General features: G+C 52.0%; 1 protein-coding gene across 2 annotated transcripts in view; it reads left to right on the top strand.

Annotated features, from left to right (window-relative positions):
* The window catches only part of SAMD4A (sterile alpha motif domain containing 4A), a 171,190-nt gene that overhangs the window by 118,581 nt on the left and 38,179 nt on the right, over positions 1-14,430 (top strand). Inside the window, exon 4 of one of the 2 annotated variants that reach the window (XM_006269683.4) lies at positions 8,698-8,961. The exons of the other annotated variant lie outside the window; for it this stretch is intronic. Coding sequence (XP_006269745.1) covers positions 8,698-8,961 — 264 coding nt within the window. The remainder of the gene's footprint in view (positions 1-8,697; positions 8,962-14,430) is intronic. 2 annotated transcript variants of the gene reach the window in all.

The raw sequence follows: 14,430 nt of genomic DNA, 5'->3' as shown, positions 1-14,430 counted from the left end.
GAGTAGCAGCAGGGAGAGGAAAAGGCCTGATTTGAACTCGGGGGTTTTTTTTTGTTGTTGCCAAAGGGACAAAAGGAGCTGTTCAGTATTCCCGCTCTGTTGGAGGGGTCTGGTCTGCAAACAGCCCACGGCATATACTGCCTGCGTGGCCGGGGTGGATCGAGAACACAACTCACTCATCCGGCTGATGGGTCTGGATCCAACCCCTGCCGTGCCCATCTATTTTGTTGGTATTTAGATCCTAACTGCGGAGCTAGAGAACAGGAGAAAATAGCCCTTGCCAGGGCATGGTTCAGTGACGGATCATAGCAAAGCTGACAACCGTGTCCTCGGGGAGGGCAGCGGGTCTTGGATTAAAGGCCGAACACCCCAACCCTGTGCCACAGAAGTGACATGCTTTGCAGCAATTAGGCGGAGGTGTCCATGCTGTATCTCTGTGACGTGGGGGGGAGTAATCGATATGCTGGAGGGTGGGATTAGTATTCAGAGAGACCTTGGCAAACTGGAGGATTGGACCAAGAGAAATCTCCTGAGGTTCAGCAAGGACACGTGCAAAGTCCTGCACTTAGGACAGAGCAGTCCCATGTACCAGGACAGGCTGCAAAGCAGCAGCTCTGCAGAAAAGGAGCTGGGGGCGACTGGGCAATAAGAGGGATATGAGCCAGCAGTGTGCCCTTGGTGCCAGGGAGGCTAAGGGCATCCTGGGCTGCATGGGTAGGAACATTTCCAGCAAATTGAGGTCAGTGATTCTTCCCCTCTATTCAGCACTGGGGAGGCCGCATCGGGAGTCCTGTGTCCGGTTGTGGGCCCCCACTACAGAAAGGATGTAGACACATTGGAGAGAGTCCAGTGGAGGGTGACAAAAATGGTTTAGGGGTTGGGGCACATGACTTGTGAGGAGAGGCTGAGGGAACTGGGCTGATTTAGTCTGGAGAAGAGAAGACCGAGAGGGGATTTAATAGCAGCCTTCAGCTCCCTGCAAGGTGGGGGGTGCACAGAGGATGGAGCTGGACTGTTCTCAGTGGGGGCAGATGGCAGGACAAGGAGCAATGGGCTCAGGCTGCAGCAGGGAAAGTTGAGGTTGGCTATTAAGAAAAACTTTCTCACTAGGAGGGTAGTAAAGCACTGGAACCAGTTACCCAGAGAGGTGGTGGGATCTCCATCCTTGAAGGTTTTTAAGTCCAGACTAGACAAAGCCTTGGCTGGGGTTATATAGGTGGGGATGGTCCTGCTTGGAATAGGGGCTTGTGACCTCCTGAGATATCCAACCTTCATTTTCTGTGATTCTTTGATTTGGCCCTTGCAGAGACCCAGTCCAGAGCAATAGAAAAGGACCTGATAGCACCGTGGATCAGCCCTTTGTGTGTCAGATTTGCAGACTAACTTAAGTCATTGTAGGATGCACTGGTCTCAGCCAAGGCATCACTCTTCCTACCTCTGCATCTGAGCTCTCATTGGTTTTCATTGGATTTTAAGATTGTTTACAGCTGGTAAACTGAGGCAGGAGGCTGCTCAGCAGCTTGCCCAAGACTATGTTCTGCCTCGGGGGCATTGCTGAGTCCAGACCCGAGTCCCCAGCTGTAAGTACAGGACGTGCTGCTTGTGCTTCTGAGCCACAGGCTGAAAAACTCAGCGTGGACTTCCAAGAAACCACTGCATGACCATTTGTGCTGTCACTGAAAAAAGCTCCTGAAATGTGTGTATAAATAGGCAGCACTACTTCAAAAGGGAGAGAGAATAAATAAACCCCAGCCTGCCCAGCCCATATCCCACGTGCATCAGCAGTTGCAGATAAAGGGCTGCAGTCATCTTGGAAGTGAACAGAGTCTGTTTGAGAGCCAGAAAGAGATCAGCTGCAGAGTCAGCCTCTGAATTTCCCTCTTCCAGCCCCTCGGCCCCTGGACTGTGATCGAGCATTGATCCACTTGGATCCTCAGCTGAGATCTAATGTGGATGCAGAGATGCCGGCTGAGGATCTGGCCTCAGTTCTGCACCGCAGACCGCACGCGGGTTTTCTTCCACGGACAGAAGTGCAAGGCGAGCCCCCGGCTGGCCACTGCGATGGCAGTGCCACGAGAAACCAGTTTCTCTGGTACTCTGCAACCCCTGGAGAGCAAAGCCATGTTTCTGTCCTCCCGACAGCACGGTGAGGACCCGAGCCAGCCGAGGTGGTACTTCTGCACACCAGCAGGCACCCAAGCCATTTGTCAGGATGGGTCTCTATTACTTTGAAATCTAAATCGGCTTGAAACCCAAAAGAGATTCTGCAGCATGTGCTCATTCTCCATGCCACTAGGGAAAGCATGGCTCCAAAGCATTTATCTCAGTCCTTCTATTTGCTGCCACCAGCCTTTGCAAAGGAAAAGGTGAAGCTGGGTGGGAGGAGAGGGGTCGAAGGAGCCTTCTTCCTTCATGCCAGCACAGGGGACAGCTGCATTTCTACTGTGTCTTCCCCATCACTCCCTGGCAGCTCTGGGGGGATAAAGCATGCCCGGTGGGCACAGAGAAGACGGGTAAGAGGGAAGCAGCAGGCCCTAGTTTGTTAGCAGCACCAGGCTAAGCTCCTATGGGAGAACCCAAGGTGTTGGCTCGAGGGCAGGCTGCAAAGAAATGCATAATTGGTGTCAACCAGCACTTACAAAAGAAGGGTCTGGCCTCAGGGATTGCTTCTTCCAAACCCCGCTCCGTTACACACCATGGCTCTGGGAGAGAAGTATCCGAGAGAGGCTGTCTGCAAATGGCCGAGGGGAGCAAGAACCTGGTCTCTGCCATCGGAGCTGCCACCTCCTGCGTCTTGGACCAGAGGGAGCCGAGGGCTTGGCATAGCAGGCGCCCTGCACCCTGGAGGACTGGGATGTGAAACTGCAATGTTACTCGTTAGCCTAAATGCACGCGTCAGTACAATTCTGCATCCCCCTTCGCCCCGACGTGAACGGCCAGTACTTGGGGACACAGCAAACATTGTCTTGACGTTGAGTATGAACGGGTTTCTTTTCCCAAGAGCTGTTTGTTCTGCAGGGCGCATGGCACCTGAGAGACTACACGCCACGCAGCCCCTTGATTTTCTTTACAAGGTCTTCATTGCAAAGTTGGCCGCCACTCACGATCAGCTGCTATGGGGTAGGATCCTGCAGAAGGCCACGGCTGCTGTGTTACGTGGGTGAGAGGGAAAGTACAGCCCAGTCTGGTCTATCCGTATCTGAACCATTTAAAAATCAAACCCATTCAGCTTTGGCTACAATCTTACTGTTGAGTATAAATACAGGAAATGCAGAATTATCGCAAAAGCCTTGCAAATGATACCATGCTGGTCTGGACAAATAGGCTGGGGTAGTGTGATGTTCAAATGTTAAGCTCAGGAAATGGATACAACAACCTTTGTTTTGCAGCAAAACATGGGCCAACCACATGTCCTGTTCGTGTACTAATTTTATATATTACTCATTAAACTAGACCAGAAAATACTTACTAACCAGCAAATTACCCACACTTAATAGTGCTTAAATAGACCCATTTAGGATTTGAAGGTCAGATCTCAGTAAGTGGCACCAGCTTCTGCTCTTTGCTACTGCCGCTAAATTTTGCCAAACTACTTATAACGAGGCAGCAGGCCATTTATTTACATTAGGGCAATTTGCCCTCCTGGAGACGAAGATTTTAGCTTCTTTTCAATGCAAGCTTGATGGTTTGCCCGATGCAGCAAAAAATTGTGCAGAGTCTCACGTCTTTCATAGGTAGGGCGACTGCTTTAACGGGACACTTTCAAAATCATGAGCCGCAAATGCCTTTGCTAGCAACACTGTTGATAATTAGAAACAGGCTCATTTGAAACACTTAGCAAGAGATTTGCACGTGCTCTGTGGGGTTCGCAGTGACGTTTGGAGTGCAAGTGTTCATAAAGGCTGTGGCCGTGGGATGTGCCACTATACGCATCCGTCCCCAGCCTGCCCCCCCGTCTTCATTGCAATCAGCAGGCGGTTTTCCACTGACTTGAGTGGGAAAGTAGAGTTAGGCTTTTCAGAAGTTGGGAAGCATGTTTCTGGAGCGGTTCCTAGCAGGCAGGCGGGAAGCGGAGTAGCCCGTCTCACTGAAGTCCCACCGAGCTGGTTCATGGTGCCACCTTCTCCATCACTACACCCATCTGTTTTGCTCCTTGGGAGGCTGCCAGGGCATATGGGGCAGTAGGGGCAAGCACGCATCAACGCAGACCTGGTGTAGCAGGGCTTGCATCTGCTTGGAGCAGCGGCGCTGCCTTGCTTGCCCTTAATTCATTTATGTGCGCGTGTATTTTGAGCCTCTCTTGCAAGCGTCGAGGCCTTCGCTACAATTAACAGGTACACTTCAAAATAGGCCTGAAATTCCCCCGCCGCTTGTCACAGGAGTGGGCTAGACACGTTCAGGCAGAATGCGACCGTCCGGCTCGACAGTGCCCTTTTCCGAACTTACCTGAACCAACTTCGAACGTAGTCAGAGTCGTTCCAGGAATTGGGCTTTGTTTTTTCCTAGCCTTGAAAGGAGCAGCTCTCATTTCTTTTCTCGTTGCGCTGCGTGACTTCAAGTTTCACCCGTGGGAGCCTGTCCCAGGGACCTACGTACAGGATGCAAAGTGACCGCAGGCTGTGCTTTGCAGAGAGAGCGTCATTCATGATGCAGGCTTTTTTTATTTAAAAAGCATTGCTCTTGTCTTTCGGAGCATTTCTTTGCCAGGACAGCTTGAAGGCCGGCTGGTATTCTGCTCTTCCCTTTGTAAGGCAGGGAACTGCCTGTGCCCTGCCTCCTCTTCCAGCTGCTCAGTCCCTGGCAATTCTTCTCCAAACACTTTATTCTCCAGGTGAGAAGAAAGAGCTCTGCAGCTCACAGCTTGAGACCACAGTGATAAAAGAGGCAGCTGCAAGTGTACTTTCAAAGTACATGCCTTTATCCAGGATGTCTTTCTGGATTCTCTACGAGGCACTGAAAAGTCTCACGAAGTCCGAGCTGTCTTGCAGCTGACTTCTAGCAGAGTAGCTCTTCAGCTGACGGCTTTCTGAATGGAGACAGTTATTGCCTATTCTGCAAGTCAGTCTAGCTGTCGAGGGCATTGCTTATTTTTTAGGGGGTCAAAGAACATAGGCTTCCATGGCCCATTGTGTGCGATGGGGAGGAGTTCATTATCCCTTTTTCGCAAAAGGCACTAAATGGCTCTTAACACCACCTAAACGTGGGAACTTTACCGCCATTCAGTAATAGGCGGTCCCTCCTCCTTTGAGGTTTGCTGCCAGGGTAGCAGGCAGCATTGCAAAGTCCCCTTCGCAGCCTGAGGTTTAGAGCAAAGAGGTGAGGGTCGGTCCTGGCGACATGGATAGCGCACCTTGGATGGTAGAGGCCTTTGTAACTTCACCGACCGCTTAATGTTCACCCAGCGTTTCCAGCTTTTGGGAACTTCCCGGTAGAATCGTTGATTCCTTTTCCAGGGGTGGAAAAATGGGACAGATGTGCAGGTTATGTCTATGTGAAGAGTAAAAGTGTACCCATAACATGCTATGCAGCGATAGGACAAAGAGAAGGGACTGTGACAATCCCACGGTCCTATTCCCAGTGACTTTGTTCTGAAATGTGTCGTTAACTTTTGAAGTAAGATATCTCTTACTTATTTTTCCCTAACTCTGTAACTCACGGTTCAGAGGTGATACCTTTTATTAGACCAACTAATAGATTGCAAAAAAAATATATCTTTTTTCTGCAAGCTTTCATGCCCTCCCTCAGGCTCAGGGAAAATGAAAGATGGTACAAAGTCCCCATAGGTAGAAAATACACTTCATTTTTGCCCGGAGGAAGCTGAAGGTGGAAGTCTGTTCCTCTGGGTCCATGAGAGTGTCTTTATTTTTCCCTGTGCATCTGGACCACCTTGTCCCAGCCAAGCCGGGAAATCCCCACACCATCAGGAAATGTTAAATATTTAATATTGCTTTTCAAGTAAGACCAAATCCCCACTGACAAATTTTGTCTCAAGTCACAGGAAAATGGTGGGAAGTCACTTCTACACGTTTCTTAGTCAAGAGAGAGCCAATTATTCCAGCTGCGCAATAGTCTTTGCCACTGGAGAGAGACGGAGACACCCCGTCCTCCTGGGTGCACCTCAAGTTGTAGGGGACTGAAGACGATGAGCTTTTCAAGCTTCCCAGGCTATTAACCAAGTGCCTCCTAAATACAGCTGTCTGTGACATTTAGACAAGGGGCTGAGTTTTTTTCTCATTTCCACCTCCCTTTTTCATTTAACATCATCCGCTGTTTAGTCCTTTTCTGCCCGGATTCCTGCCCCTTGGGAATGCAATGCCTTGCCGATAGACTGAGCTGGCAGTAGAAATCTCGGATTATTTGAACCGCCCGCGAGAGCAGGTTGGGAATGTTCTGACCAACTTTCAGCCCAAAGTGCCAGCACGTCGAGCGGGGGATGTTTCACGGGAAGCACCTCCAGTTTCTCAGCACGTTCACTGAGTGGGTTCAGTTGCCACCCAGCGTGAGTTCTTGATTGCCCGGGCCCAGGGGCAGTCCACTAGCAGAAAACTGCCCCGGGCTGGGGACCCTTACCAATCCCCTCGAGCCACTGCAGGGTCCCAGGAACTTCTGCGTGGCCAGAGACATCCCAAATGATTTCGGCTTTAGTCCGATGCAAACGGAAGCAATATTGTCTTCCCCGAGAGAAAAGGCACTCCCGCGTTCATCTTCTCCGTATCTCACCTTGTGGAGCTTGCAGCCAAAGTGATGGCCATCAGATGCCTGCCCATCTCCGGACATTAGCCTCTCCCAGCCTAACTTAACGCCCTCTTTTCTCCAGATATTGAGCTTTCATTGAAAAATAGATGCATGCATAAAAGGAGCTTCTGCTATGTTTCCCAGAGTCAGCCACGCCGCCTTGAGTCCACATCCAGACGGGTTTGGGAGCTTGTGCCTCTTCTCATGATCGTTCCTGAACGCATACGACTAATTGCTAGCACTTGAGTATTAAGAAAGGTCATTGTTTCACCCCCCGAGCAGCCTGTTCGGAGGTCCGACCATCTCCTCCTGTGCCGCTGGAAGTTCCCAGAACTTTTTTATGTCCTGTTTGCATGCAGGGATTTGCCAGAGCGAACAAGAGGGGCTAGCCCCCAACCAGCTACAGCAGTTCATTAAAAGTCAGGGATGGGTAGAATAAGATTGCAATGCACGGGGTGGGGTTGGTTAAGCTCTTGGGGATGGTTTTGTTCCTCATTGTTATTCCCAGGCACAAACACTTAGCCAGCCCCATCCAGTGCATTGCAACAGAGACTATTTAAATTCCCATTTTATTCCACGTTTATTTAGGTTAGAAGAAACGCATGAAGCGGTGTGATAATTTAGCTAGTTTGCATCACCCGAAGAAAACAAGGCTCCTTAATGTCCCTCTCCTCTCACACCTTCAAATTGTTCTTTTCAGCAGCCTGAAGATTACGGGCTGGTTGGCGGGTGCCTAAAATCAATCCAAGGGTCCATTTAAAAGGGTATGGAAAAATGAGAGTTTTTCGTGGCAGCCTGAAATTCAGACCCTGCCGTAAGAAAACCTGCATTTAAAACGTCTTCAAAATCCGACGCTCCCCAGAAACATCTCATTTATTTAAAAAAAAACAACCAAACCCAAGTTTCACCAACACTTCCAGAACATCTGCCCTGCTGCCTAACCTCAAAGCAAGATAAATGCAGACCCTGTTTTAAACACTCCTCTGCAAAATAAGCCTAAATCCTAGGAGTTAGTGCTTTGTTCTGTTTTCCTCCGGTCCTGGAAATGTTGTTTGCTAAAAAAAAATTAAAAAAATAGTGAACTGGGTTGTATTATAATAGCAGTCAGGAAAATAAATACGCAGGAAGGGCGGTGGAACCAAGTTTTGGGAGGGAGAGAGATTCCTGGGAAGCCGACTCATCTCCGTGTCTCCCGCGTGTGCTTTCAGCCGAACTTTGGGTGTTTGCTTTTGGGCAGGGCTGAAAAGCATATGCTTTAATGCACGCCTGCTGGGCTCTGGTGCTGCAGTGCCCTCGTTACTAATGGGATGCTGACGGAGTCCGAGAGCGTAGCAGGACTCGCTAAGGATTAGGCATTCACACGGCTAATGAGAGCATGCACGGTTGCATTAATAGGGATGCGAATACTCAGGCTTCGGGGCGCGAGCCAAGCGCTTACTGAAGAGAGGAAGCAAGAAAAGTCTAGGGGCAAGTTACTGTGCAGTTGTCCGTGCTGGGGACCGTGGCGTCTTCCTCCCCTGCGGATGGCCTTGTCAGAGGCAGGGTGCAGGACTCGATGAAGCGCTGCTGCGTCCCGGCGCTGAGCTCTGCAGCCCAGAGTACTCCCTCTAAACCAGCCCCTGCACTTCGGTAGCAAGAGAGATGCTAACCCCAGCCCGAGCACCCGGCAGCCTCCTGCTACCTGTGTTTTGTGGGTGCTGCTGCAACATATTTTGGCTAAATTAGGAAGGTAGCCTCTGCCCTTTCCCCCTCTCCCCCCACCCAGCGATTAGGGCTGCATCCCATCATCTCAGTTTGGTTCGAGACGCCGCATCATTTTGCTTCCTAGAAGCCATTAGGGCACGATACGGTGAAGCATGGGCAGCCGTGAGACAGCGCGTGGATGTGCCGGGGGTTTTCACTGCCTCCCAAAGGGCATGGGGGGGCAGGGAATAACCTTTTTAATTTTATTTTTTTTTCCAGTTCTCTCAGGCCAGACACACCACAGCCCTTTGAAACGATCTGTGTCCCTTACCCCACCCATGAATGTGCCAAACCAGCCTCTAGGACATGGATGGATGTCTCATGAGGACTTACGAGCTAGAGGACCCCAGTGCGTCCCATCCGATCATGCCCCCCTGTCTCCACAAAGCAGTGTAGCCTCTTCGGGAAGTGGTGGGAGTGAACACTTAGAAGATCAGCCTTCTGCTCGTAACACATTCCAGGAAGAAGGGAGTGGTATGAAAGGTGAGTGCAAATGAGACCCTCTCCCTCCCCTCTGCAGAAATAGGCTTCGCCCCAACTAGACGCTCTTGCATTGGGGTGGGAGAAGGCAGGAAGGAGAGAGAGAGAGAGAGATTTCCCTCCAATGCCAGCTTTTTTCCTTGTCATTGAGAATCCCTCTCCAAACAGGCTTACGAGCTCTCCGTGCTGGTGCTGTTAATGCTTTAATCCCAGGTCTTGTTTCAGCTTTAGTTTCAGGCTAATCCAGCGGGTTGCCAACAACACAGTAGAGTCGAGCGTAACACGGGGGCTTTCTTTGGACACCGCCTGTCCTCTTGAATCAGCGCTGATGAGATGGCTGTTATGCTAGCCCGGGATGCCGCCTTACCGCAGTGCCTTTCAAACCTGCAGGCGCTCTGGCCTCAGCTCCGAGTGGCCTCTCTCTTGGGCTTTTCCCTATTGCAGAAAGCGGCCTGGGATCAGCCCAGGCAAACGTATGCAATCCATCGCTTGTGTGTCCGCTGTGCTGAGCATCCCACCAGGTACCTGATGATGTTGTAGCTTGGAAAGGATGTGCGTTTGCGCTAAACGTCTCCCGTGTGCTCTGGTGAAGTAGTCCGTGGTGCCTGTATTTTTAGAGAGGGTTGGCAATGACGGTGAATCTTCTTATTAGCCACAGATGCAGAATTTGGAGCGAGCCATGAAGGCACTGATCCTGCCATCAGATCGGATCAGTGCTGTCACAGCCGTGGGGCAAGATCAGGCCCTTTTGAAGAGGAATATATTTAGCGGTAGATTGTATAATTATAAATTATGCAAAGTTGTTACCTAGACAGAATGATAACGCATGATACCCAAGCTATTTTAGGTGTCATAGCTGTAAAAGTATCTTTACACATGCACGCACGCATGCACGCACACCCATCTGCAAAAACTGAAACCACTACAAAAGAGTAAGCTTCCCACTAATCCAAATCCACACTTACCTGCCGGGACCAGCAACAGGAAACGGTTCGTGATAGCAGTAACATTATGCAGTTATGTTGAACTCAGTAGGGCATTGCCATTCATGCACACTGTCTTGTGCGCGCGCGTGTGTGCTTGTGCATGGTACGGATTGGCAAAGGACTGTTAGTGGCCTCTGCGCACTTGTTTGCCTTCAGAATAAAGCAAAGGTAACCCCTAGCAAGGGTCGGCGATCTGTGCAATTGGGTGTTTTATAGGTGCGCCAACCAAAAGCAGTTGGGCTTTCGTTCCGTGTTGCTCTGTCTGTTCACAGCACGATAAAGATAATTTATTTAGAGAGCGTTTCCTTGCTGTGTCCAGGAGAGCACTGACTGCAGCATGATTTTGTAGGCAGGTCCTGGCCCTTCCCTGTGCCTTTTGTTCCCGTGCTAGCTGTTATCTGTCCTGTGAAGCAAGAACATGCCTGCAGCCTTGTCTGTACAGGAGCTTTACTGCTACATTTCCTGGTGGGGACAAGTCTTTTCCGTGTGTCTTTATCTCAGCTAGGACAGCCCAGGGCTGCTGGAGTACGAGTGCTGGCAGTGAAAGCCCATGGGACGTACTCAGGAGACCTGGTCCCCAAGATGGTTGAGCACCTGGCACAGATTAAAAGCAACCTGCAGCTGGTTTGTGTCAGGAGCTGGCCTGGCCCCAGCCCCAGCTTGGCCCAAACCTCCCTCCCTCTTGCTTCTCCAGATGTATTTGGTTCTGTGGTATTTATCCAAAGCGACCAGGGGCACCCAGGCTTCTGCCCATCTCCAGTAGGTTGTGCCAATCTCCTGCCAGGGCTAAAAAGGGCACCATTAGCAATGTCAGGACAAATCAGCAGCAAACATGAACAGATCCTCCCTGTGTCTGCATCTGGGGGTAGGTTCTGCTCCCCCTGAAGCCATGGGGGGGGACTTTTTGCAAAAGGAAGAAGCACCACTGGGACCTGCTTAGCATTACTTCACTCCAGTTGCACACTGGCCTGGTATGGGGACAAAAAACGGGGAATTGGGACTGGTGGCAGTAAGGGTCTCAGGGCTGGACCCCCCAGATCTGTTGGCTTCCCAGTCCAGTACAGCATATCTCCAGCTGGAGATGCATCGCTGCCGGATCTTCGCTGCTTCCCCCTGAGCCTTTTCCCCGTCGCTTGGGAATGAAAGATGGATTCAGCGCAGAACCCAAAGGCATCTGAGACTCTGTGGGCAGCTGTTCATTAAACAAACCCCGCGTCCCCTGCTGGGCCTGCCCACCCAGCCCCAGGACAGCGTGATCACAGCGCTGGCTCGTAGGCCTGCGCTAGCTGAGACGCCGCTGTCACCCAGGCTGCTGCGGGGAGACGTGGCAGCCTGGATTCAAACACATGCTAGCAAGCAGAGTGCAGACTCCTGGCGCCTACGGGGGTGGCTTGGCATGGCTGGCACTCCTGCTGCCGTGTCTTTGCTGCCCGGCTGGATGCACATGGTCCGCTCTGGGAGCCTGGCCTGTGCTGCAGTCACCCGTGTCCTGTTCTGGGAGGCTGTGCCCATAGCCAAGTGCTGGAACAGGTCCACGTGCATCAACCCTGCTGGTGCACTTAGCTCCCCCCGGACCCAGCCACTTCCTTCCTCACACTTTGCAAGCTGTGGGTGGCAGAAATGCCTCCTCTACCTGGTGGTGCGCGGTGAGGGAGACCTTTGCACTGGCTCCTCTCCATTGGGAACAGGAATACCAGTTTCCCTCGTGTCCATTTGCAACCCATTTTTTTGTCAGCCGATCCCAGCTCCAGGTGCTTTATGGTTTTTAAATTCTTTTGTTACTACTGGTGAATGCCCCTTGGAAAGGAGTAAGTCCCTTTTGGAAAGCATTGGGTTGTATTGGAGCATGAAGGGGTTTAGGTACAGGTGTGCACAGCATATGCCTGCAGGCTAAGGGACGTGACTTATGACCTCTCTCTCCCCACCCAGCCGCAGAATTATTATTATTATTATTACCATATTTTCTGGCATACAGCAGGCCCCTGGATGAAATATGTATCTTGTGTTTGAAAGAATGAAGGAAAAGATATTTCTTTGAAAATACTCCTCGTTTCCCTGCCCTGTTTCCCAACCTGCAAGGGTCTGTTGCGTGGTTCAGCTCTGATGTTCAGGTCCCTTCATTTCACGCCAAACATGCCCTTTGGGCTCCTTCCCTTTTGCAGCTTGCTGTTCCCCGCAGATCTCAGCGGGGCGAGACCTCTGGTTTCCAAGGTGTATCAGTTCCCACGCATTCAGAGCCGCCTGGCCTGAGAGATGGGGCACACCAGTCGTCGGGTTGATGGGGAGCAGGTGCCCCGATCGTCTGCTCTGCCTCCCATCTTCCTTGGTCTCCTCCAGACTCAGTGTGCAAGCTGTGGCAGGGCATCCAGGCACGGTCGTGCACCCCAGGGACGGTCAGAAGTAGGCACCGAAAAGAGAAATCGTGATTCTGAGTTTAACGCCTGCATTTGGATCCATTGTTCTTGGTGGACCCGTTTTAGGCAAGACCGTGCATGGATGCAAGCAGCATTCTCCCTCCTTCGCCCTCTTCTCACCCGACCCATCCTGCATCCTTGCAGGGCGCCGTGTGGCCAGGCTGGCAACAGGACATCGAACCCTGCAGCCTTAGAAACCTCAAGCAGATTAGCAGGGAGAAGTCAGCAGCGATGCACGAGCCAGGCCTGTTATTCTGAAAAGGCACTTGTTGCCTGTCTCCTTTCTCTGGCTGCGCTTCAGTGCGACAGCTTGGCTTGCACAAGCAGCCCTGACCCCCACGAGCAGACGTGAGGCTGGTGGAGGTGTCCCCACCAGTAAGAGCTTCCCCATGGGAGCCAGGAGAGAGGGCATTGCACACTTCAGAGACAGCCAATGCCCCTCCAAGGAGAAGGGGCAATACCCAGTGAGCAGCTCTGATGTGGGGAAGAGGCAGCACTGCGAAGCACCTGCAACCAGGAACAATGCACCCAGCTGCCGTGCGAGCTCCCCACGCTGTCCCCAGTGGCTTACCCCAGCGCGGACCTGGCCTGCTGCTCGAGGAGGGCAGGCCATGCTCTATGCTTTGGACCGAACACAGCTCTGAAAAGGGGGCCAGCTCTCCTGAATTGCTTTAATATATCTTAGCATGGCCAGGGAGTCCCAAGGTGTGAGCAGCATAAAGCAACCGCTAAAGGGCTTGCTTTTCCTTCTGATCCATCTCTGGTAGGGTCTTATCCTACCACCCTTGGCTGGGTATATCCGCGCAGGGTCGGCAGGGTGCTTGGTGTCACTCCTGCCCATGAGGAGCAAGCTAGGGCACATGCTTGGCCCCGTCACTGCCCCATTTCTGGAGTGTGCAGGCGTGGGTGAGCAGGGCTTATTCCCTCGGTCACAAGCCACAGCACGGTGCTGCCAGCCGTCGAGCCAGCACACGTGATGCCAGCAGGAGCAGAGAGGTCCTAGGGCAGCAGTTTTCAGTCTTTTGGGGTTTGCGGCCCACCTCACTAGACTTCAGACCCCCTCGGAAAATGCCAGCGCTTGGCTTTCACTTTGACTACAGAAAAATACGAGAGCAATTCTTCTCACAGCAGATTTTTAACACTCTGGATTCCTATCTGACATCTCTGGGTTTATCTTGCCAATCCTATTTGCACACCTCAGAGGTAACGTCACATCTCATAGCACCCTGGAAAGGGTCTCGGGTTGCTTTGGCACGCCGGTTGAGAATCACTGTCTTGGAGGGCGTAGCCTGGCATCGCTCGGTCCATTGGGCCTCTGACTCCAAAGCTGAGGTCCCGGCACCTTGTGTAGATGACCTCCTGAGGGCTCTTCCAGCCCAGCTTTTCTATAGGTTAAGGTGTTGCCAATGTTTTGGGGCAGCGTGCCTTTTGGTTGTGTGACAGGGGCATTGGTGTAGTTGTAGGACTAGGCTAGACAAGCGCTTGGGTTGGCTGGTTGGGGTAGGGATGGTCCTGCCCTGAGCAAGGGTTGGACTAGACGCAACCTCCGGAGAGCCCTGCCAGCCCTGCTTTCCTACGATGCCGTGAATCTAAGGAGAATTTCTTCCTCAAGGTCAAGGCTGCACTTGTGGGAGGGCTTTGCTATCTTGTTCACTTTGTGGGATGGGTTAGTGGAGGGCTGGGGCTTGCATGGGGGCATTGGCCAGTCAGGGGTGTGAGTTTTTGCGGTGCACCTATGCCATTAACCCCCTCCCTGTGGGCTTGGGAGCGGTACAAACACCAGCACAGTACGGTGCACTCCCCGAGCCAGCACCAGCACTCCCATGCCAGGGTCTCCAGGCCTGCCCTGGGGGTGGGTGCAGGTTTGCAGCTCTGTTGAAATGCTCCGGCCAAGCCGCTAGTGGCACATAATTGATGATGAAGGAAAGAGGATGGCCTTGGGGTCGTTGCATCGGTGTGAAGGGCTCTGACACCTCATAACCCTGCTGCTGCCCCCTCATCCTGTTTGGTCCGTGGAAGGTGGGCGTCTCTCTGGCCTTCCACAAAGACTGAGTCTCCCTTTCTTTCAGCAC

This window comes from Alligator mississippiensis, chromosome 2 (genome assembly GCF_030867095.1).
Source record: "Alligator mississippiensis isolate rAllMis1 chromosome 2, rAllMis1, whole genome shotgun sequence".
NCBI classification, from domain to species: Eukaryota; Metazoa; Chordata; order Crocodylia; family Alligatoridae; genus Alligator; species Alligator mississippiensis.
Note: the sequence above shows the minus strand (reverse complement) of the source record. Positions and strands in the feature narration are given on the sequence as shown.